Consider the following 24,764-nt stretch of genomic DNA (forward strand, 5'->3'; position numbering starts at 1 on the left):
ATGGCCCGCAACTCCAGCAGACTGCCCCGGGTGACTTTTCAGACTCCGGAGAAACCTGGGGAGGAATCATCACACAGGAAACTGGGCAAGCTAACCATAAAGTACAACCGCAAGGACCTACAGCGCTGGCTAGACTTGGAGGAATGGGTTGATGCCCAGCTGCAGGAGCTGTACCAGTACCCGGTGAGTCGCTGGGGCAAATCAGCCCCTCGCTCGTTAGATGAATGGGACAAGGGCTCTGTGTGCTGCGACAGAGCTTCCTCTGCCTTACTGGAAATAGATCCTCATCTTCCATCTTTGTCAGGTATCCTATTGCCACCTGCAACAGTACTCTCTTTGAATGGTGTGTCCACAGTCAGAGAAGCTTGTGCTGATATAATCCAGCTAGCTATAAACTGCCTGGTATTACACCTGCCGGGAGGATAGCTATTGCTCAGCACAAGAAGTGAAATTTGGAGAGGTGTACCAAGCCACATGCTGCTGAGCTCCGCGTGGTCAGTGGCTTTGCTGCAAGCAGTACTAGCTGGATTAGAGGTATTCAGTGTATTTTCGTCCCTTTTGGTCCCAGACTCTGAACATACTACTGGCAGCAGGGGAAGAAAGACAAAACACATGCTCAGATGATGTGTATAGAGACCTTACACCTTCACAGATCCCTAGAGCTGTCTTCCTCCCTGCATTTTCCTTAACTAGAGGAACAGTAAGTCCCAAATCCTTCCTGCATATCTGAGAGTAGTCAAGCTAGGAAAGGTTTAGTAGGAGTGCCTAAGTACAGCACCTGAATGGTACAAGTATTTACTTTGAGCTGCTGTAGGGTACGTGGCATTTTTTTCACAGAAGTGTGATATGTAAGTCAAGTTCAGCACTGACTGGGTACACTGAAATTTTAACCCATTACTATCACTTCTATTCCTATTTTGTGCTTAGATGGATGGCACCTACACTGGGAGCTTTCAGAGGTGATAGTGCTTTTCCACTTTTGAGATGATAATTCCTTTAGAGTGTAGTAAAGAAAAGGTGAAAAGATTTGCTTACATTGCACCTCAGGGACTCAAACCTATTTAAATAGGTTGAGATTTAGTGTTTTTGCTTTAATCTGCAGGGTAACAGCTGATACAGTAAGAGAAAACACCTTTCTTGACTCACAACCCAGTAGATTATAAATGTCTTCAATAGAAAACATAGGTGGGTTTAACAAGTTGTGTAAAATAGGTTATTCATGTTCTGGATGGGAATTAACTATATTAACTGTCAAGCCTTTTCTGTCCTGTTTTCTGTATTCACACCCCAGCGCAGTGTTAAACACATTTTTGAGATAAGAGGACAAAAGAGCCAATGATCGTTTGGAGACTTTTACTCTGAGCATCACCAGTTTTAAACTGCAATCAACAGTGGAAGTGGACATGCTAGAACAGCCCAGGAAAGGCGATTTTTGTGTTATTTGTCATGATGGCACAGAGAAATTTCTGTCTATTTTGAGAGGGCTCCAGGATGATTGTCCATGTCTGAGCACCACGGAACAGTGTCAGCTCCTCACCTGAACAGAGGAACTTCAGGAACTCTCTCTGAGGCTTTTTATTATTGTTGTTGCTGGTTTTGGTATTTTTGTTGTTTATTACCATCATTTTCTGTGTGATTATTTCCTGTTTGATATTTGTGGGAACATACTGGGTTCTCATGCTGAGTTGGGAGACAAAAATAGTTACCTTCTGTTTTAGTTTGTCATATGCAAAGAGCATGCAGGAGAAAACAAGTACGGAGAAAGAGATCCTTCCTTTGGTTGCAAATGCATGGCTCTGAAAATGAATACAATATTGTTCCTGCTCTGTTAAGTAGCATTTTTAGACTTCCTGAACAAGTTTACTTCTTGATTAGTAAAAATGACTAAGGGTAAACTGCTGTAATCTCTTCACAGCTTAATAATTCTGAATTTCCAGTTGTTTTCTTTATTTTATAAAATTATAGTAGTAAGTGCTCAGCTGTATCTGAGGCCTCTTGATTATATGGTGTATGTGCTGTCCACAGCCGTTTTGGAGGCAGGCTAGACCCTAGCAGTCTCTGGAGATTTAGGTATGTAGGCAGCTAGGTCTGGATGCCTGTCTGGCAATGTGCTCTGTCCAGCCTCCTTGTGTCACAAATGTATCTGCTTTTTCCATTTTGGTTTATGTAGCTTTACAAGGACTAGAGCCATTTACTGTATTTCATCCTGTCACTTGAGATGGTGTTAAACACCTAACTGCTTTTATTTTCTTTATTTTTACTGTCTCCATGTAATGCCACTGTAAAGTTAAGGACAAGCAGTTCAAGGCTGCTATGAGGAAACCTGCAGATTGTATTTATCCATGTTCCCCAAGGGGAAATGGTGCCACTGAATTGGTAGCCACACCAAAACACCACTGTGCCCTGAGAAGAGACAAATGTTACTTAAAACATTGCTTCCTGACAGGCAATGCCTGAAGGAGGGGATGGGAGAGGACCCCATTTCCAGCTTAAAATATGTGTATATTTATGATATCTTCATTTATGGAGCCAGCAAAAGGAGAGAATTCAGAGTCCTACTGAGGAGGACTTCAGCAGTGGAGGTTTAAGAGATAGGAGTGGATGCTCACAACTTGAAGGACTAAGCAAGCAAAAGTGGTAAGGTAGCTCTGAAGAGATGAAGGAGAATGGCTGCTGCTTCAAGCAACAGGACCTCTTGCCCTTTGGGGAATTATTGCAGGTTCAAAGTATTGGTTCAGAGAAGCTTTTTTGAGATAGATGAAAAGCACTTCTTGGTACCACCAGTAACATAGCCCAAGATGCGACTCCTTGTGGGATACTCTCACTTGTCTAAGTCTACAGATATATGCATGTAAAGGTGTCAGAAAAACAAGTCAGATTAGCTTATTATGTGTGGTTTTCTGTGAATCGACTAACTGGGAGCTGTTTGCTGTCATCCAAGCAGCTACCCAAAGGAGGTATTTTTTCCTTACAAAATCCCTGCAGGCACAAGTGAGAAATGCAGCCATGCCCTTACGGGAACAGATTGCCAGGAGATTGCCTTTCCTAGCACCTCTCCAGCACAATAGTTTTATTGACTTCCTGATGTACTGGGGCAACTGAAGAGATTCCTGCCAGGAACTGCATGTGATGCTGTTCCACGTCAGAGACTGTTAATAGGGTACCACAGGAATTTGCATGGTATCTTTTCAAATAAATAAATGTGCCACAATATATGACTTGTAAGCATCCAGGTGTAAAACAGATCCTCCTGCCCTGCTTTGTGCACTGTGGCAAGACGATTTGGTTAGCTCTGCTAGCCCTGCTGGGCTTCTCTGGATCCACTGCCTTCCATTACATCACCTTCTTGTCCTCTGCTCCACCTGCCCTTGGCAGTGAGGGCAATATTCCTCAGAGTCTTCCAGAAACCCATGTGACAGAGTTGGAATAAACTGCACTGCAGGTTCAAATGCCAGCAAGGTTCAAACGTCATCTCCCGATACAGATAATCTGAATGCTATGCTATTTGCTGCCACGAGGCTTTTCACAACAAAATTAAGACTCAGGAGACAATTTGGGTTTTCGAGACCACTCCCTGTGCTTGGAAGTAGGCACACAGTCCCCACTTGAACTGGAAAGCGATAGGGAGTCCTTATCCTACATTGCCGTCCTGATCCATTTATTTCTTTAGCCAAAGTCAGGCTGGATCAAGACCTGTTGTCTAAATAGTCACGTGAAAACTATTCTGAGAAGAAATGTTGTTATGGGTCGCAGTACAGCAAGTGCAACTTTTATTACTAGTTGTCAAATCAGCTGTGTAACAAAGCTGAACACCTACTGCTTTTCTACGTCCTCTATGGCATGGTATCAGAGACTGATCAGAAATAGTTTCTTTTTTTCCGTAAGTACTGCCTTTATTGTTTAATGTTTTACATACACATCTGTAAATGCTATCCAGCAATTAGGTGCTGTGCTGTTTACTCATTATCCTTACTCTGCTGATTACTGTTAAAATATCACTGGTATCATGTTGTTAAAGGTTCATCTTGCAAATACATTGGAAAACAAAGCCTGCCATCCTTAACATCTTTTGGAAGCATATGGACCTAAAACATGTCTGTGTCCAAGTATACAAATGTTTCCAACTAACATGAGTCTATTACTTTGATCACCAAAGCTTGTGGGTGGGGTCTCTCTTATATTAAAGGAGACTATGGTATATCCCTCATTCCTATTAGAGAAAGCTGACAAAATAGTTGAGCTTTTCAAAAGCAGAGTGTTTCTTTATGACTGCAGAAATCCTTAGTATAAATACCAACCATGTGAATGTGTGAGACACAATTTGTAGCCGATAACATAGGCTCAGGCGAGGATCTCAGTGAAGCAGCATTCTATTCGCGATTGCAATGGCGGGCGTCCTGCAAGCAGGAGCGGGTGGCAAAAGTTTATCATAACCTTTTATTCCCTATTACCCAATGCTTGATTCCTCCCGTTTCCTCATTGGCTGAGTACTACAGGTTCACAACCTACTCGACGCTTGTTACTATACTATATACGTACAATTTCATTTGACCAACCTTAGAACCATGATTTTTTGTTTTTACTGATTTGACACTGCTTGTCTTGTTTTTCTTAGCTATCCCCCTTATTTTGGGACAGTGGGACCTTCCACGGTCCCCTTATCTGCTTAACGTGCTCCCCACTGTTATGCCACTGTTACTATGCCTGTACAATCACTTTTGAATATGCAAGGTTAGTGGAATTTTCCACTGCAAAAACACAATCTTAATTCTCACAAATGTACGTGGCTAAAAAGCTTAAAGTCTCCTTATGTTAGTAGTGCCTCTTTAACATTAAGCCTGCCAGACTTCTGTTTGGTGAACACCTGTGCATACGCTTCATAGAAGTGGGTTGTCCCAAGCTGGGTTACATCGCATTGCAGTTGGCAATTGATGTTGAATATTCTTGAAGAGGTGGAACACCCCTTGGTTCCCATCATGGCCCATGATCCCTGAGCAGCCATCAAGGGTTGAGATGGGAGCAGATGATGAATCAAGATGTGTGGCTGTAGCAGACACCACAGAGGGGCTGTGGAATACATGCCCTCTTTGCAAGAACCTCCTTATTTTGAGATGATTTATTTCTTGACCTCAACTTTGCAGCATAGTTCTATCATAACTAGCTACTTCTCAGCCGCTCAGTTCTCCCAAAATGGCCTCTAGAGTTCTTAAAAGCTTAAAGGTTTATTAACTGTGTATTTTTTTTCTTTTTAGCTGAGAGAGAAAACGGAGGCACAAGTTCATGGACCTGAAATTGATCTTGAAGATCTCCTGGAGGTCCCTAATGAAGAACAGAAACTAAAACTACAGGTTAGATAGAGGGACTTGGTGGCTTTCAGTTAGGGACTGCTGTCATAATACAATATAGCAGTGGTGTTTGGGCTGCAGAACACATGTATCCTGTGTTACATGCTGCTTCCCTGTGCCTTTTACCCTGTCAAGTACAGTAAGATTGTATGTCCTTTTTGTAGCTTGAGGGAAGGGTCAATTTATAAAACTCTAAAATGACTCCTCCTTGTCTTTTAGGAAATCCTCCATGAATGCTCTAGCCCAACAGAGGTGAGTGAAGCACCATCAATGTATATATTATGCTGTGCTCTAAGAGTATGTTTGTTGCTACTTGGATGAATAGCCAGGATGTTACTTTGCCTAACATGATACTGCATATTTACTTTCCAATGGGAGGTATTAGTACATTTGTTCTGATATGTTATAAAAATATGTTCAGCTCTACATAGCTGAGCTGAAGGTTGAGCAGCGGAGCAGATGAATGATTTTGCTGTGCAGCCAAAGTTCATTCCATATTTTGACATCCTGAGGTGACCAGGCTGAGTTGCTACTTGGTTCTCAGTGTGGAAAAGGTATAGACAGTTCATATAAGCATCTTGCATGCCATTAATTACATTCATTTTTAGCTTAAAACACTCTAGTGTATGAATGACAAGAATGTAGGATGGCCCTGAGATTGGACTGGGCAGATAATTGTTTAGCAGTGGCCCTTTAGGTCAGTTTAACACATGCTTTACCTCCACCTCATGATCTTTACAGGTCCTGGTTTGAGTTAGGGAGTTAAAGAATTCACAGCATTCAAAGGAGCACAGCCTAGTACTCTGCAGAGTAGCGTGTGCATCACATAGCAATTACCTTTGCTGCACACTGCTGTGTGCAAAATAAGGTCCGCTACTCCTGCTTCAGTCATGTGCTTTGTACATGAATACTGTGCTCAGGTGTTACTAAATGTCTTGTCCAGCCTTTATATGTAGCTGTACAGTGATGAACATGCAGAAAATGAGATGGATGCATTACTCCCATCAAAATTAAACTAACGAGCATCGTGGATAGTCTCCTAACATGGGTCTGGCAGACAAGGCTGGCAATAGGGAAATGGTTTTCAGTGTGTCTAAGCTTCAGATCTTGGGCAAGAACTCCACTTTCCCAGAGAGATAACTGAAAATAGTTTGCTCTAATGATTCAGCAACCGTGAAAGTGTCTTGCTGAGAGTATGCTTCTTGATAACTACAACTGGATATTGCTGCCTCAGTGGCAAAAGTATATACTTTCACCCTTGTAATCTTGAATCCAGTCCCCTTGAAAGATCACAGCAGCCTATTCCCAGAAAGTAGACAGAGGAAACAAACTCATTTCTTCTGAAGGGACTGAATACAAAGGTTCAATCCTAGGCATTTACCTCCAGAGCATGCTGTGGCAGACAAACTCTGATCACTAGAGTGAGGAAGCTGGGCTTTCACAGAGTACAAAATATAGCAAGTTGCAATACCTCTGGTGACCTTGCCTAATTACAATGATATGTATCTGTCCTCTTTGGGTGAAGAAAAGCTACACAGTCCTTTACAATGATGTTACTTGCCGTGAAGATGGTAAAGTTTGCACTAGTCACTTTGACTTCTGCTTGGAATAACCAGATGGTCCAGTTTGGTTCATAGTCCTTGGCTGTGTCAGCAAAGCAGTTGGGATTTATCTCCATTAACTGCTCATCTATCTGGTCTTCCAGTCCTCAACTCCTGCTCCAGGTTATCATTAGTCCTACATGTGTTCTGTTCCACCCCCTTCTCTGCCAGCCACTTCCTTCTAGAATTGGCACAGCTTCAGCGTGGTTTGCAGTCCACAACATGGAGCTTTACAGGTTGAACAAGGAAACAACAAGAGGGACGGCTTGCTTTGCCCTACATGGGGAGGGCAGCAGGAGTGGGCAGGAGGTTATGGTGGCAACAGGAAGCAGTAGAGCCTAAAAGAGACAACACCATCTTGAGGTCATTCCAAGGTAAAACAAACAGGCATCAGGGATGAAGACAGCAAGCTAGCTGCTGCATATAAAGTAAACGTGGCTACTCCAGAGGGATCCAGGGGAGGTAAGAGAAAAGAGGGACTTTTAGACCCCTCTTTATTTATCAAAAGGTCTCCCTTTCCTAAGCTGAAAGATGCATTTTCTCCATGCATGGAGAAATCCTAGTTTCTGCTCAACATGAAGAGGAATGTGGGAATAATGCAAAAAGGCATAGTACTCTATGGGTTGGTGAGCAATGGAATTAACACAACATCCTTCTTCCTACAATTCTCATTGTAGGACTTCATTACGGAATTGCTCAGTCGACTGAAAGGTCTACGGAGAATCACGAGTCCTCAGAAGAAATTACCTCACCCATAAGGGACACCCAGCTTTGGTCACAAGGAAACATGCATCTTCCCCACAAAAAAAAACCAACAGGATCAGCAAGATCACTTCAGAATATGCTTAGGACTTACTGTTATTGAGACACATCACCAAGTTTGTGAACTTTGTACCAGTGGTTTGAAGTTTCCACTCCTTCCACATGTACGTGCACAGCAGGGAGCTAAGTTGCATATTCACCTGTTTTTTAAATGGTATTTTAACCTTGGGGACAAGACAAGACATCGTTCTTTTAGTTTCTTCTAGGAATTTCCATGCTGGCTGGGGAGCACTGAATACAATTCTCAGCAGCTCATCAGAACTTCTTCCACCCACTGCAAGGAAAACAAGGCATTGGTTATCACTCATTCATCAACACGGAAAATCAGTTACTGTGAAGCTGCACCCTCTTTCAAGTCCGGCTGGGACCTGACTGTGATCTCCTGTTACTACTACACCTAACTCTACAGCATTGAACATACTTTGTCTTATTAAGCCTCTGTCATTCACAAAGGTTGGACAGAAAATATACAGTAGGATTGAAGGAAAACCACCAAGTGCATCTGGTCAATACTTAAGGGGAAGTTGGTGAAACAGCTGCTAAGGCTAATGGAAGAGATTGTGTTTCCTCTTTGTGGAATTTGGACTTGATGATTTATAAGTGTCTTCTGAAGGCCTGGGAATGATTTTCTCCTCATTTAAAAAGACGATAAAAATGCTTATTTTGTATATTAAAACAGAGAAAATCAGCTATGTGCTGCTTGATTTTGCTCTTTTTTTTTTTAGACACTAAGGAAAAATTGAACTGAAAACATACCTGCTTCTAATTTCCCTGCAGGGAGAATTGCAGAGCGAGTCTTTGGCAGACAGGTAGGTCTCCCAAATGAGAAGTGAAGTAGGACACTGACTTGCTGCACACACTCTTCTGGCTGTAACTAATGTGTGGCTGGAAAAATACAGAGAAAACTACATCCAACTTCTCAGCAAGTCTGTAACTTGACACATATGGCAAGGAAATAAGACAGCAAATGGAGGATGTCTGGCTAGGCAGATCAGTCTCACGTTATGTCCTGCCCCTACACTCTCATGACTGCCACTCAAACGCAAGGGATGAGTTGCTGAGTTGCATCCAGAGGGGCTCCTACATACCAGTATGTTCAAGGCTAGCTTTTGAGTACATATTCTGTCAGACAAAAAGGGACAAAGGGGCCAACTCTGCAAGAAAAGGGACAGGAAGGTTAACTAAAACAAACAACGACTCGGGCTGGACTAATAATATCTTAAATACATTAGCTTCTTAATCATCATCAATAACAGTGATGACTATTACCTTCTGCATCCCTCCTATTTTTCAGCAGAAGTGTCAGTGAACAAGATGTGAGCTGCGTGCATCTCTCAGCAAGGACAAAATCCTTGCTGCTGTAACAATGGTGATGTAAGGGCTTGCTTCTCTTTACATGCTAGTCTTGAGTTGTCAAGCCATGCAGCTCACACTTGTCCTAAGGCTGCTGCTCCCAGAGGCTCTAAGCCTCATCCACCAGGTTTACTGTATCAGGTCCACGGGCAAGTGCCCTCCTTGGCTTAGTAAGGGGCCATGAGGACATGCCTGCCCTCCTGAAATCTCCAATTTGTAAGTAAAATAACAACAGAAAAAATCAGTTCACATCTGTACCTGCTGTAGATCTGGCATTGCTCATGGATTTACACCTGCTAACACTTACATATCACAGCTCTCAAGAAAGGAAAGTAGCATACTGGCAAAGAGCTCTAATCACTCTTAACATCACAAACTAGGTTCGAATAGAAGTTCAGGTGGAAGACCCAGGTGGACAGACCACGAGCTAAGAGTCCTAAACTATAGCTGTAATTAGCCACAGCACAGAAGTTCACAGGTGTCCAGATTAATGACACAGTCTACCAAGATAGCTTTGTTTTTTTCTGCTGATCTGTGACAGCACCAAGACCTGAAGTGCCACTCTGGCCTGAGAGAGACTTTTCTCCATGCTGCACATTTTTCTGTACCCACTCAATTTGGAATGATGCTAAAAGCATTTTTAGCTATAAGTACACAGATATTGTTAGAACCCAGGGAAAAAAAAAAAGCAAAAACAAACAGGCTTTTGAAACACTGCTTGAGAGAAGTTGTCTTTATATGTCCTCTTCAAGTAGCATAAAGAGTAAGCTGTGGCCCCTGTGACATGCAGTTATTTCTGGTACATAAGAACATCACTGCAGCACAAAAGAGCACTCAAGACAAGCACAATGTGATAACAGGGAACAAAGCAAGATGTGGCCAGTGCTAGCTGATTTCTCAGCTCTGGTGCAAAAACTTTTAAAATTGGTTCTCAAAAGTAATAAGTCAAACTTGCTTTTATTTACTTTTTGGCTACTCTCCGCTTAACCCATAAGGACAGACTGAACTACATTTTGCTTACAAACAGCTTCCAGTTATATTTGCTGTTTCTCATCACTAGCATAAGGCTGTAATATTTAGTATATGGATACTGTTTGAGAAGGTTTCTTAAAAGGAAACTTTGCCCTCTTGATTATATCAATATAACTCAGAATGTGTGAAAGTTCATGTGCTTTTCTAATTGAAGGCTTATGAAGGTGTACAATATAACCTTCAAATCAATTTTCTTTTATTATGAGCAACACTTAACATTCCCTTTAAAAATATTCAGCCTGCTACATTTCACACTTGTTACAGCAGTTAAGACAATGTGCATGTTCACGAACTACAGCAATTGCAAGTTAATGAAGCTTAACTGAGACCTCCCTTTGTAAGCTAGTTTGAGTTCAACTTCATTTGTTATCATTACTTTGAGTTCTTGTTGGGGAGGAACCTACTTTTGATAGTTCACATACAAAACATTTTGAGAATAAAAGAAAATCTTCTTGTGCCCTCATGGCATGCTACAAAGATAGAAGGAAAGTACCCAGTACCTTTACTAGGTAACTGTGCCCAGTTAAAGGTCACACAACATTCCTCTTTCATGATGACAGATTCAGCTAGGTTTGCTGCCTGCAGACAGCTGACTGAGACAGCTCGTGTCTCAGTGAGCTCCACGTAAGAGGGACAAGAGGGCTACAGTGGGAATGGCTTTTCAAGGGGAAAGTGATTAGGCTGCCATTAAAATGGCCAATTACATGCAGAAAGCTCAGCAGCCACAAAAGCATCCATTAGTGCAGCGAGAGAGTCAGCATGCATGTGTATGACTGAAGAGAGTCTTCCACATATGACTAAGTTCTATTTCAGGTACTGGGTTGGGTGCATTTCTGGATTTCTTGGGATGAACCCACAGAAATAAATCCAGGAAATTAAATAAGCTGCTTCAGGCTGTAAACTGCTGCTTTACTACTGTTGTGCACAGGGCAGGGTTCACAGGACTGAGGCTGCCTAACTGCACAAGGAGCTCAAAGTTCTGTTGTTGCTGATGAAACAAAAGCTGGGGGACCCACGCTGAAGCCCAAGGGAGTGGATCAGCCTTAGATGGGATATAAGACCAGGTATTTGCATCTTCTTCTATACAGGTTAAATACTTTGTGTTTTGCCTAAATCTAAGACAATTTTTAGACAGACTAATTATCCTGGTTAAATAAAAATGAAGCATCATTCCCACAACAATACAAAGCTAGAACTGCATTTTGTTTTCATTTTTAAGACTGCAAACCCCTCAGGTAAGTAACTATCTACTTAAATCTTGTGTAACACAGGACTCATTGTTAACTCTTGCATCAGAATTCAGTAGTTTTCCTGTCACTTTGGGAGGACAGACAGACAGGCACTTTTGAAGCAAGGACTCTTAGGGGAAAGAACATCCTCCACAAGAGTCAGGTTTTGCTACCCTTTCCTAACAAAGGGTTTTGACAGTGCTGACATACACACCAGCAATTCTTGCTGGGTCAACCTGCAGTATTACTATTCCACATTGTCTGGCATGGGTTACTACTGAAGCACCTGATCCAGCCCAACATAAGCCCACCTTCAGAGGTAGTTTAAGGTATTTACAGTGCTCTGAGCAGGGGTGGCTGAAGTGCAGGCAAATACTGTTTTGTCACCTCACCTACAGAGGCAGTGACCTTCAGCACAGGGCAGGGCAGACAGCTGGGAGTGGCGATGTCAAACCAGACAGGCAAGATTCACTGGAAACTCTGTCAAAGGCAAATCCTTGATTTTTTTTTTTTTAATTTTTTTTGACACTCCTAGAATTTGTCAACCTTAGACAGTTGTCTCAGAAGTCACATTATAGTCCTGGGAAGAGCTCATACCAATTACAGCTGACTTCAGGAAAGTTTAGTCAGGTATTTCAAGCAATTCTGGGTGCTATAGCCACTGGCATGTGTCACGTGCATCTGACCTATCTCCAAGGAGGGATATAAGGAAACTAAACTGAGTTTCTCTCATAGCCAGATAAACAGCATCATACAAGTAGCATCTTTATTCTATCAGGGGACCAATAGAGCCAAGCCCCACCTTAATATTAACACACAACTCTTCCAGACTAACATGCTAACAGATAATGTGGAATTTAGGCACTGCCACTGCAGATCACAATGCAGCGCATTTGTAGCAGATTACCTTTACAAAGCATCCTTCATTTCAAGTACAGGAGCAACACTGCTCATCAAGGCAGAGTAACCATAACTCCTCTGCACCTTCCCAGCAACACCACAGAAACATTTTTTGTGGCTTCATGATCCTTACTATCTTCCCCTGAGCCGCTTGACAGAAGGACTGAGATATCACAGGAGGGTGACACTTTGTGAAGAACTATCAAGCATTCCCAGTTGAGACTTTAAACACAGGCCTCTGTAAGTAGTTTTTATTATGTTTTGGAAGTTCTCATCACACATGACCACGATGTAGACAGTTTCTTAGTGCAAAGTGCTTTGCTGCCTTGTGAACCAATGTGTAAGTTAGCAAAAGCAGGAAGTTACTTAACAGCCAGCACTGCCTTAACCATACATCTTTACTGCTACCCACATCGCCTTACTTTATCTATAAATATATAGATGCATATCCACCTCCTCACATCAAGTCCTTATTTAACCCAAACAGGCATGGCAAACCCAGCACTTTTCTGGTTGTGTTTGTGAGGACAATGATACACGCCCTCCAAGCCTCTCTCAGATTACAGCACATCCTTTTACTGTCCAAAACATCACCCATTTTGGCTGCAAATCCAGTTGGAGTCTTCCCCTCTGGCCGACTCCCTCTCTTCCCGTTCTCTATCTCCTTTTCTGCCCATGAAGAATGTGATCACCTCTACTTGCGAGGAAGATAATAGCGGGAAGTGTGGTGGTCCTTCAGGTCAAACTCATCGTGGCCTTCCCTAAGAAGCAAACACAAACTGCAGTTAGCAGTAAACACCGAGGCAGGAAAACTCACCTTTAGCCGCTGCACAGGACGCCTCCCAGCTGCCCTATAAGAAACCTATTTCAAGGCCTAACTGATAGGACCCCACTGGCAGCCATGTGGACTGGTTACTTGAGATATTTGGAGCAGAAGCCTCTGATGTACTTTATGAACAGAGGTTCATCTTTGCCTGCTGGCATGGGAAATGACAGAAGTCCTCTCTGCCTCCTTCCTTCTTTGAGAGATTCCAGTAATTGGTAGCTTACTTTCAGCACCATGTTTGTGATTCACAGGCATGTTAGCAACTCCTATGACAACAGCCAAAATGACAGTCTGCTCCATACAGCTCTGAAAAATAACTGTCATGGCTAAAATGCAGTGTACTGGCAGCTGTCTTAACCATGTTGAGAAGCAGGCAGCATTGAGTAAGACACAAGCTTGCATCTCCAGCATACAACTGATACGCTCACTCACCTAACACACCGCTGGTTCTGCTTTTATAGATGTTTGGCTGAAATTTGTTCGCTTCTTTGTTTTTAAGTCATCTGATATTGCCAGTTGTATGTTTACTTACCATTTTAGTAAGTTTTCCATTCTCATCTCTCTATAAAACCCCTTTGCAGGAAATGAGAGAATACACATAAAAGCATCCCTTACTTTCCCAACCAAGTCCTTAACATCTTGCTATCTAAATGTCATCCAGAATTAATGAGAACACAGCCAACTACTCAATACTTTTAAGGCATAAAAAAACAGAAGCCAGTCAGGCTGTGATGAATAACTTTGTATTCAAGGGAATTAACCCTCCAAATCTGAGACAGCAACATTTTGTCAAAAATCAAGTTAGGGGTGTTTAGGCCCAACTGAGGAAGAGAAGTTTCTCCATATATTTCAACAACCTGACATTTTAAATATGGTTTAAGACCTCAGGGTCTCAACCTAAGAAAATCCTCAGAAATTTATACTGTCTGATCTCCCCTCTTGTGAGAATCCAGCCTAGATTATTCATCAATGTCGTTAAAAAGTCACAGAAGTCACTAAACAATGGTCTCACTTATCCCATCCCACGCACATCAGCTGCTCCAGAGATCGGCCACACAATGCGCCCAAACATGCGCTGGAGCAGAACAGACAGAGCATTGCTGCCCAGGGCCAGTTTAGTCCCCGAGGCCTGAGGTAACTACTGGTCATTCAGCTCAGACCTGGGTTCTTTGAATCTTCCTTCCTACTTTTTGTTCTTCTGCCCAACAGGAAGAACAAACAAAAGTGGCGAAGCTTACCTGTGACCTGCCCCTCAGATGAAGAGGGATTGCAAGACTTACCGAAAACAGCGCTGGCAGTAGAGATCCCCATCGCAGCCATGGCAACGCAAAGTAGCATCTTCGTTGCAGATACAGCACCAGGGTAATTCATCCTCGTCACTGTCATCTGTCTTGGTAAGAGCTGTGTTGGTTGGAGTCTGGCTCTAATTCACAAAGAAAACAGACCGGGAATTCAAACCGCAGCAGACACAATACAGATACAGTACTTCCATTGTAATGCATGATGGCCACAGTGACAAATCATAGCCCAAGCATGTTCACTCTCAGTTGATCCTAAGTCAAGATGAACTTGCCCAGAGCTCAACGATAGGCTCCATATGCATGTATGTAGGTATCCAGACTGTTAAATAAACACCCAAGATACTACTAGCATTTGCTTATGAATTTGTATTGCCTGGAAGGTAAACACCCTCAATTCAGTGTCTACAGCAACATACACCCACATCGCCTGGACTGTGTTAAAGGTTGAAGCCCAGATCTTCTGGCAGACACAACAGCAATACCAAGTAACAGACAATTCCTGCTGTGGGAAGGTGGGAAAAATGGAGGTTTCAATTTTCTCCATGTTATAGAAAGAAAACTTAGGGACAAAGAAAGTGATTTGCCAAAATACCCCTACCACTGATTTGCACCTGAGGTTGGGCCAAAAAGATCTTTTGAAATCACAATCTGGAACATATCCACGTGGTCATCCATTGTCTCCTTGTGCTTTACAGAGACTTTGTAGAACTGAACAGCCATATGCACACCAAAACACAGCACCTGAACACTGGCAAAGGCAGCTTCCTAACACAATAGCAGTAAGATAGCACTAGCTTTTACAACAGTGATTCCAAAAGTGCAAGGTGGCTGGCATACCTATGAGATGGTTGTTTGCAACAATGCTTACAATTAAATAATTTCTTCCACCAGGGACAGAACCGTCAGGTGTCTGTGACTCACAGGTACATTTAATTCTCATCATATACATTAGAGAAGGTGTACGTATTTCCATAACAGACTGGAATCCATTCTGACTGTAGGGTATCTTGTTGCTAATCCCTTCCCCTGACGTTTCAAGAGAACACAGAAGGTCAATTACTATCTAGAGTCTATTCTGCACATGCTGAAAGCAATGGCAAACCTCCCACTTACCCTGTTCCAGGCTCTATGCTACTAGACCATGGCCTTCTTGGTCTAATTATATGGGTGAGTTAAAAATCCCTTCTCTGATATCCACTCTGGCAGGCTGATTTTGATTGACCTCTCTGGGTTTAGAGGACACTATCCCATTCAGCAGAAAGCCAGCCTGAAAGGAATTGGATTCCAGGGTGTGAGTAATTTCTTTTAGAAGTACAAGGATGAGTCACAGCTGTGCTCAGGGTTGGTCAGCCATGCAGACGCCCCTGAGATGTTTGATTTCTCAGCTTGTCTGCCTTGGAGAAGCTGTTTTTGTTTGTTTTGTTTTTTTTCCTCCCTTCACTGCACTGAGCCTAGGCTACATCAAACTTTTGCTGCAGAGCTGTACTCTCCTGGGACCCCAGAGCACATCATTTCAAGAGATCCTGACCAGTCCACTGACCTTTTGCTTTGTTTTCTTATACAGGGTCTGTTGTGAGGGTCCTGGCTGGGTGGTCTGATCTGGAGGAATGTTGAATCCACTTGCTTCATCCAGGGCCACTTCCTCTGTGAGCTGGTTGTAACAGAAAGAAAGAAGCCTCTTGTTTTGAATACAATCAGGAGTCCCATTCTAGGCTCTAAACCTCCCTCCCTTCTCCTTGCCCCCGTGCAGTAACTGGAGATGACTGAACACATCAGTCTGGTGTTCTCTGGACAGCTGTGAGCTTGCTCTACTTGCACTCTGAATACCGCGTGTACATTGTGAACAGTTAGTGTGACAGCAGGGGCCCTAAACTAATACACTCTGCTTTGCAGTGCAGCTATCAGCAGATGCTCAACATCACGCTAACCATACATGTGGTCTGTGTCATCAGCCAGAGACATGAGCACAGAAAGCTCATGTCTGCCTGCAAAATAATTCACAGACATTTTAGACAAAAATGGAGGCATAAGCTGTGCTAAACAGCCCTCATCTCATCATCCATGTTCTAGCTGGGTGGGGGAAAAAAAACAAAACAAAGTAAGGAAGTACAAGCAGAGTGGGAGCAGGGCTGGAGAGAAGACACACACTGCAAGAGACACTAACAACGAATGAAAAAGAGAACTTTAACAGACTGGTAGAAAAGTCTTCTATCTTCTGTAGCTGAATCGCTGCATGGGAGCTAGCATTGGGAAAGCACTAGGAGGGGAAGGAATGAGACTCTCTCCAGGAACAGAAAAAAACACAATTTGCATGCTCACTAGGTAAAAACAAACAAACAAACAAAAAAAAAAAAACAAAAAAAACACCAGGAATGATTGAAAGGAAGATAAACAAGGCCACAGGTGCCACTTCTGACCTGTTTTAGCACTCTCCGAATGGCTTCCTCCTCATCCAACTCTTCATCACTGTCAGGAAGTTTGTAAGATTCCAATGTAACTGCACAAATGAGAGACAGAGAATGCAAGAGTTATCTCAAAGAAAGGTACAATACAAAGCAGGCCATCCTTACAGTTCCAGCCTCGATGTCTTAGTTGAGGTTAAGATGCTAAGGCTAAGATCTTTAATACTGATTTCATGATGAACGAATCTTTACTACTTTACAGGCAACAAAAACAGTCTGTTTCTTTAAGAACAGATGAATTAAATGGATAAAAGCCTCTCAGAAGAGGAATTACTCTGACACAGGAACCTGGTCCCTCTCTTGGGACTGTATTCTCCTCTGCTACCCACCTTTCTCTGGGTCCTGACCTCTGAGCACTGCCAATCTCTTTGCAATTTGTAAGATCTTTTCCTGCCTAGTGTTTTCATCTCGCAACTCAGCAGCAGCCTCTGCCAGAAGTTTATTCTTCTCTTCCTCTAGCTGTTTTGGGTCCAGACTTGCATGGCAAGCATAATCTTCACTTTCCCGATTGAGGTCATTCAAGTTTTGGCTACCAGCAGCTGCAAACAGACAGGCAGAAAGAATGTGCTGGTGACTCAGCAGCAGTGTTCCCTGGGTACAGCCAACATCACTAAAGCAACAGACAGCACGGGAGAAGCTTGAAGCTCTCCATTAATCCAGGTAATAATGGGAGAAGGCATGACACAACTGGATCCACACTGTACGTGAAGAAAAGAAAGTGAGCTAATCTGCACTTTACAGGGAGATTACAGAGAAAGCACTGCAGCTGGAACGGTAATGGTATCCCAGATTCTGATGTTTTACAACAGAGCACAGACGTATTAGGAGTAGCAACAGCTCCTCCCTAGGAAGTGTGGCCTTACAGAAACAGACAGAAGCAACCTGAGTAACACAACCCTGAGAAAATGGAACCATCTCTCAAGCAAAGATGATGAGACCCAGTATGGAGCTGGATGGCTGTCAATCTGGGAGTCATAAGGGGGAAGATATGAACTGGACACAAGTGAGGTAAACAGGGCAACACATATTCCCCGCTCACTATAGCGCATATATTAATAGAAAGAAATAGATCTTTGGAATCCAAAATAGATACCTTGAGGCTGGGCTCCTGGACTGTAATGCTCATCAATGGCAACTTCCTCAGCCAGCTGAGTTAACAGGTCATCTGTTTGCTGTGTCAGACTTCTGGTATCAGGGGGTCGATGCACCTGAGAAACAAGGAGGGCATGGGAGAAAGCAAATGAGAGGAAAGTAGCATACTCAATCAAAGGAAAAGTCAGATAGCAATATAATCCCACGCAGAATCAGCATAAAAAGATGCATCTACTGATTTTGTGAGCCTCAGCTTATGGGTATCTGATGCAAGACTTTCAAGGCTTCATTCTCAGAGCTGCTGAATGCCCACAACTCTAAATGCAATCACCTAAACAGGGCAAGGAGGTGCTGAATATATAGGAGTAGATGCTGCTGAAACCCAGCCCCAGCTGTGCCACTACCTCCAAAGTAAAAACGGTCCCATTCTCAACAGTGCCAACCACCAGCCCCGCTGAGGTCTAAGAGAACAGCTGCATGTGCAGCACTGCTGAAAAAGGAGCACGAGGAAACAATTTATCAGGGACAAGATCATTCATATAAGCCCTGAAGGCAGAAATCCAACTTCTTCCTCTTCAGTCTCAGGCTAATCACTTTATCTCTCTGGGCTTCAATTTCTGGAATAATAACAGGATTTCGTTCAGAGGGGATACAGTAACAACTGTGAGATACAACTAGAAGGCAGGGTGGAGAAGCCCAAAACCACTAACAAACAGCTTTGAAAAAATATCGGGCCACTTAGGTACACAAATGGGTTGAGAAGAAAAAGGCTAGCATCTATTGTTAAAAACAACACATGAACTAAATTTGACATAAAAACGAAGGAACATATAGCACTGAAATTGATTCAGCATACTGGTAAAAGTTAGCCATTTGCTACTGAAGCAATGATGCAAAATGAGCTACCTGGACACAAAAAAGCTGAAGGGCAAAGAAAGACTAACATGCTGGGACACAAGAATTACTGTGCCAGCTCAGAATACACTGCTGGCCAAACAGATGGGGGAGCTTACTGGTCTGGGAGCCTGGGAAGGAGGACGTCTCCCTTGCAGGACAGCCAACCGGTCCTCCATTTCCTGCATGGATGGAACAGGTCCCCGGTAATCTTCCTTCAGTGCAGCCAACCTAGCTTCGATCTCAGCCTGAGAAGGGATGGACTCTGCAATTCAGAATAACCCAAGGTAGGGGGTTATTCTGTTAAGAAAAAACTTGAAGCCGTTTGCTTTCAGTAAGATTGTATTTTGTTCTGGAATCAGGCTTTGAACACCAGAGCAAAAACCTCCCTCAGCCCCTGATCTGAAGGAGGAATTACACAGCAGCGACTCAGAGACTACCCTAATGCTAACCGCTACCCTTTTCTCCCGAGTCACCGCCTCATCCATGTTTTATCTTCCAGCCAGGAGACCACTGTTACTGTAACCTCATTTGGCAATCAGCTGACTAGGGATACTATGGACAGGCAGAGAAATGTGTGCCATTTAGGCAGTACAGTCCATTGCTCCCACGCTCATTAACATAACCCTAGGCCTATCAGGCTGAAAAAATCCCCTATACAACAAGGTCACCACTTTGCAGTTTTTATTTCCCTTTTAGAGACCATGTAGCATTTTAAAAAGTTTATTCTCCCACAAGCACCTTCCTGAGGCAGCCCCAGATCTGACCATTGTAGACTGGGATCAGAGTCCCTTTTTGTCCTCTGTGAGGCAAGGTTGGCCAAAACATAATCCCACAGAGACTGGTATCACAGTGGTCCAGCACAATGACCCATAGGAAAACTTCTGCAAAATGGTTTGGCCAAAAATAACTCATTTCATTCTGCTGCTACTGTGTTTGACACAGACTTTTACTCCAAACAATGGAAAATGAGAAAGTGATTTCACGGGTAAGATACTGCCCCAAAACTGAGAAGCAGTTTCAAGAGAAACCACAAAGAACAAAATCAAAGTGAAAAATTAAAACCACTGTGGAACCTGGCCACTGTGGCAGCAAGATGTGGCTGCTCTGATCACGTTTAACCCTTCAATTTCCCAAAAAGACAGACACTGAGTATCCAGCACTTCCCTCTCCCTCCTGGTTCCACGCTTCCCAAGTAGCAGCATTCCCACCCAGGGAATCTCCAGTGCTCTTCAAAACTTACTGGGTTTCCTTTCCTCTCTGAGCTTCTGCAGTCTCTCTGCAATAGCTCTATCCTCTTTTGAGAGCCCCTGGTATCTGGAGTCAGCTTGACCTGGGGATTTGGCAGCTGCCTTCTGTTTTCCTTTCATTTGCTTAGCCTCGAAAGCTGCTACACGCCTGTGACAAGGATGGAAAAAAACACAATTGAAAAGAGGGGAGTTTAAATCCTAAGATATGAAAACACCCTCTGTGAGCCCAACAGGCTAGGTGAAGAATGTCAATGTAAAAGAGAATGGAAACTGCTCATTCCTGTACCAGGCTCTCCCATCCTGAGATGGGAGAGCTCATAAATGTAGTAGGCATGGCACCATTTCTGAGGAGACAGGGAACATTTCACCACCAGGCTCCTGTTTCCAAGCCAACCACAACCAGTCACAGATAAATACTGGCAGGCTGCTGTTCTTGAGTCTATTCGAAAGTAAAAAGAGTCCCCTATATCCTCCACAACAAAAGAAACAAACAACAAAGCAAAAGGCCCATCTTTAAACTAATTCTGATCAAGCGAACACCCACGTCACAACACAATCCCCCCCGCTTTTGGTGGTCTCTATGGGGAAATATGAAAGGGCCTGGAACATGATCTAGGTGACCCTGCTTGAGCAGGGGGCTTGGACTAGATGATCTCTGGAGGTCCCTTCCAACCTCAACCATTCTGTGATTACTCTACAGCAGAAACAACTGGGTGACTAGCAAGTGCAACTCACTTTTTGTAGTTTTCTGGTGGCGACCATTTTGCTGAACTGTTCTGAGGTTCCTGTCTGAAAGACAAAATCATTGACATCTCTGAATTCAAGGCTCCAGCATATGCTTCAATCATCTATTCTCTGAACCCAAGAGGAATCAGTATACATGTTTATTGACCTCCTGGTACAGTCCCTTTTATAACCTCATTAACGTGGGGGGTGATTAGCTGGTGAAAGAGATTAAGGTGATATAGCTGCTTTGGACAGTACGGAACTTCACTTCTAGTCCTTTGTTCCTGTTGTTTTGCATCTGAACAAAGAATTGTTTAACACGGACACCAGGCAGGGCTGAAATACCCTCACCTTTCAGAGCACGCACATCCCAGTTCAGCAAACAGAGAGCAAGCAGTTAGGTGAGCCTCCCAGCGTAATTAGCTTCCAAAGCGTACAACTCTCTGAAAGGGGTTGTGGCATGCAACAAACAGAATTATATAATGCATAAGCTAAATAAAATGTTACAAAAATGATTATGTAACCACCAGTATCATGATGACATCTTCTAGGACACCTGAACACTGCACCACACAATCATGTCTTGAGTAACTGTGTTCTCTCTCTCTCTCTGTGTTCACGCTGACCTGCTAAACTACACACTTAAATAAGGCAGCATATTTTATTTATTCTTAGAAGGCACAGCTACAAATACATCTGTGCTAAGGCCTGTATAACAACAAACAAAAGCAATGTCTTTACTGGACCACTTTCCAGCTCTAAGGTGTCAGTTGTGAAAGCTGTTTGCATGAAGAACTTCAGTCCGTGCAGCCTACAGAACTGCAGTCTATGCATATTATCTACCAGATATTCAGTCAGACAAAATTTTTTTCTGTTGCAACTCTATAATACTGACATTAAACAGACAAGGAAAAAATCAACAAGAGAGACATGGGAAAAGGCTGAGCTGTTTTCTAAATGACTTTGGAGTATGAGAAGTCAGAAATTTTAAGAGCTGGAATACTGTGAATACTGTATTTGCACCTGATATCAACAGCTCATGCTATTTTCACAAGCCAGTGCTTTTGCAGTAAAGACCTGTGCAATACGAGGCTCTTGTTTAGACTGCAGAGCAAGAAAATTCCCCGCTTGCTGGTGTAAATTCCTTGCTATAGCAGAAAAGGGAGGTAAAAGAAATGCAAAAGGAAGAGAACATGGAGGAATTGGTAGAGAGAGGGGTTCTCATGTACTTTTGTGGTCTTGCGTTACTTGTTCATATGTGTGATCAACACTGTTACTGAATTAATTTGTTTTCAGCAGACAATCTACGGGTTATATATGCATTTTTGTTTTCTTTTAGAAGCAAACCAATTTTATGTTACAAAACTTAAGTTTTGAGGCTACACATAGCAGAGACCTCTCAAAAATGAGTAGCTGAGATACTGTTTGTTCAGAGGTAATACTTTGACAATATTGTTAGGCTGCTGAACAACGACAGTTCTGAAAAGGCTTCCCTTTTAAAAGGGTGGGCAAACACATGGTGGTGCGTAACCTGGTCTCTTCTAGCTAGGACACCTATAGATATTCAGGGTCCATCCATGAAGATTTAAATGTGGTTCTTTCAGGCTATGCTGACACCACAGAGAACAGCCTCACAAACCGTGGTTCGTGTCTTTGGGCTGAACAGCTCACGTAACAGCAGTTCAGCTATGGTGGGGCTTAGAAATCCACAGCAGAGGCAGCGTGCCCGCGCATGTACAAGGCACGGCTCCCACTCAGAAACCTGCAACGCAACGCCGGAACGCAGAACACCTTTGGGGGAAGACTTTCCCCCGCCTTACCCCGTGAGCTTTCCGTGGCACTGCTTGCACACCTTCTGCTGGCCACCTCCACAGCGGGGCACGGCGGCGCTGAAGCTGAGGCAGCTGGAGCAGAAGGCCCGGCCGCAGCTCGCACAGCCGCACTGCGGGGTCACAAAATACTGTTATTAATTAATTAATTACTCTGTGTTTAACAGGCAGCCCGCGGGGCAGGGCTCCGTCACCTGGCCACGGAGCACCACAAGCAGAGCTGGGTCAGGCTGGTGTTTGCTTGGGACGGTGCCACGAGGTGCCCCCGCTGCCAGGGGAGGCCGGCTGTAACTTTTTCACCTCCTCCCCACCAGACCCTCGCGACAAGGCGGGCCCTCGGGACCGGACGGGTGACACCTGACGGCGGCCTGCTTGTCGCGACACAGCGAGGGACGCGCGGCATGGACTTGCCTCCTTCTTGAAGACGCCGAACTTGCGCGCACACCCGTAGCACCGGCTGTCCATGGCGCACAGACCCGGCCCCGCCGTCCCCCTACGACACCCAAATCGCGACTATCGGCGGCGACCGGCCGCAGGAGCAGCCCTCCTGCCCCGCAGCGGCACACGGCCTGATGGGAGTTGTAGTCCTCCGAGCCGCCAGCCCCGCCTCCAGCTTGCAAGGGGCCTCTCAACGGATAAACTACATTACCCAGGGTAGCGCACGGAGCCTGCCGGGAGCAACCTGCGGCTACCTGCCGCGCGGTGCACTGTGGCACTTGTAGTCCGTGGCGTCCTGCTGTCAGAGACTCCATTTCCCTGCCCCTTCCCCTGCCCGAAGCCGGGGCGGCGCTGCGTATGGCCGCCACCTGAGGGCATTGTAGGCCGCTGCCTTGCTCCCCCAAGCACAGCAGCTGTAGTTGGTACAGCGTTGCGTTTTTGCCCATTAACTACTGTTGATTGTTAATAAGACCCACCGCGTATTTTATAACACTGTCTGGGTTGCACTCAAGTTGTTGTTTTTTCCTTTTTTTTTTTTTTTGGGTCTTAAACCGGTGACAAAGATGCTGGTTCAGGAGAGCGTGAAATCAGCTGAACTGTAAAATTCCAGTTAACCCCAGCCAATATTTCTCCTGGTGTATGTTTGCCTGCCTTCACAACTAAATATCCTACGGTGCTTGACCAAAACAACTACTGAGTGTAGTTCTAGGTGCCACTGGTTCCTGTGAATCATCTTGTTAGTTCTGTGGTTTTGCAATTACAGTTTGCTTTCTTTCTGGTTTAATAGACAAACCCACACTGTAAAGACTTCTACAATTAAATTGGGAAACAGCCTGAGCTATTCAAGGAAGTAAGACTCATTAATATCTGAACAAAGCTAAAAGAAAAAATAAAAGGGGTTTTCCCCTCAAACATTTATTTTTTAAAGCATTGAAGAACATTAGAAAGACAACCATATAAAACTTTGAAACTACAGTTTGCACCTGTCCAACAAATATATTAGAGCATACCTGGAAATTCCAGGTACTGTAGGCATAAAACAGAGATTTGAGATAAATATAAAACAAAATTGAATCAAATAAAAACAATTTGGTCTTGGCTTTGCTGTTGAACCGGTTAATGGGAAAAGAGGAAGAGGAAGTTTCGATCTGAAAGCTATGGAGGAACCTACAGATTGGCAGGTGTAATTTGGAGTGCCGCCCTTCGATATACAGCTGAAGCAACCCAAAGAACTTTACTGCTCAGAGAGCGCCACCAGCAGAGGTGAACGAGAGGGAGCAAGGCACTTAAAGACATTTAACTGACTAGTTTAGAAACGCCTCAGCTGAACTGCCAGATGGCGCTGACAGGAGCGACCACGACAGCAGACAGACCCCGCCGTCCCTTTGCTGCAGGAGGCCAGGACACCTTCACATCCACCCAGTGGTGTCCACCGGGGGGGCCCAGCTCCCGCAGCTCTGCCAGGTACCACAGCAGGAGACTGCTTGGCTGCAGAAGAGCAGCAGCTATTCTTTTATTTTCCTGCCTGCAGATGTTTCTCATGATAAAGGGAATGCAGATTATTAAAAGCCTGCGTGGTGACTTAGCCCATAAAATTTGGTTTCTGTTTGAAATAGAAGAGATTAAACGGTCTTTGGTTAATAGGCCGTCTTGCCAAGCTGACT

The 24,764-nt window shown here is 43.9% G+C and overlaps 2 protein-coding genes across 7 annotated transcripts; one reads left to right on the forward strand and one right to left on the reverse strand.

Annotated features, from left to right (window-relative positions):
* On the forward strand, nucleotides 1–7,704 carry PPP1R14D (protein phosphatase 1 regulatory inhibitor subunit 14D). The gene is made up of 4 exons (XM_035539902.2): nucleotides 1–183; nucleotides 5,253–5,348; nucleotides 5,565–5,597; nucleotides 7,624–7,704. The coding sequence occupies exons 1-4, from the start codon at nucleotides 1–3 to the stop codon at nucleotides 7,702–7,704; spliced, it is 393 nt and encodes a 130-aa protein (XP_035395795.2).
* On the reverse strand, nucleotides 6,648–23,230 carry ZFYVE19 (zinc finger FYVE-type containing 19). 6 transcript variants are annotated; one of them, XR_007708363.1, is made up of 14 exons: nucleotides 23,074–23,230; nucleotides 22,654–22,775; nucleotides 20,843–20,896; nucleotides 20,101–20,255; nucleotides 18,977–19,122; nucleotides 17,965–18,079; nucleotides 17,201–17,410; nucleotides 16,827–16,906; nucleotides 15,950–16,060; nucleotides 14,389–14,531; nucleotides 12,877–13,043; nucleotides 8,525–8,653; nucleotides 7,909–8,042; nucleotides 6,648–7,284 (listed from the first exon to the last, which is right to left on the reverse strand). XR_007708363.1 is itself a non-coding variant. In XM_035539904.2 (11 exons), the coding sequence occupies exons 1-11, from the start codon at nucleotides 23,125–23,127 to the stop codon at nucleotides 12,977–12,979; spliced, it is 1,257 nt and encodes a 418-aa protein (XP_035395797.1). In that variant the 5' UTR covers nucleotides 23,128–23,230; the 3' UTR covers nucleotides 11,897–12,976. The 6 variants fall into 6 exon arrangements, 1 of the variants encoding a protein (XP_035395797.1); XR_007708359.1 differs by having other exon boundaries at nucleotides 7,803–8,042; XR_007708362.1 differs by lacking the exon at nucleotides 8,525–8,653 and having other exon boundaries at nucleotides 12,975–13,043.
* Between the last annotated feature and the right edge of the window lie 1,534 nt (nucleotides 23,231–24,764).

The sequence above is a fragment of the Cygnus atratus genome, chromosome 5, assembly GCF_013377495.2.
Source record: "Cygnus atratus isolate AKBS03 ecotype Queensland, Australia chromosome 5, CAtr_DNAZoo_HiC_assembly, whole genome shotgun sequence".
In the NCBI taxonomy this organism is placed as follows: Eukaryota; Metazoa; Chordata; class Aves; order Anseriformes; family Anatidae; genus Cygnus; species Cygnus atratus.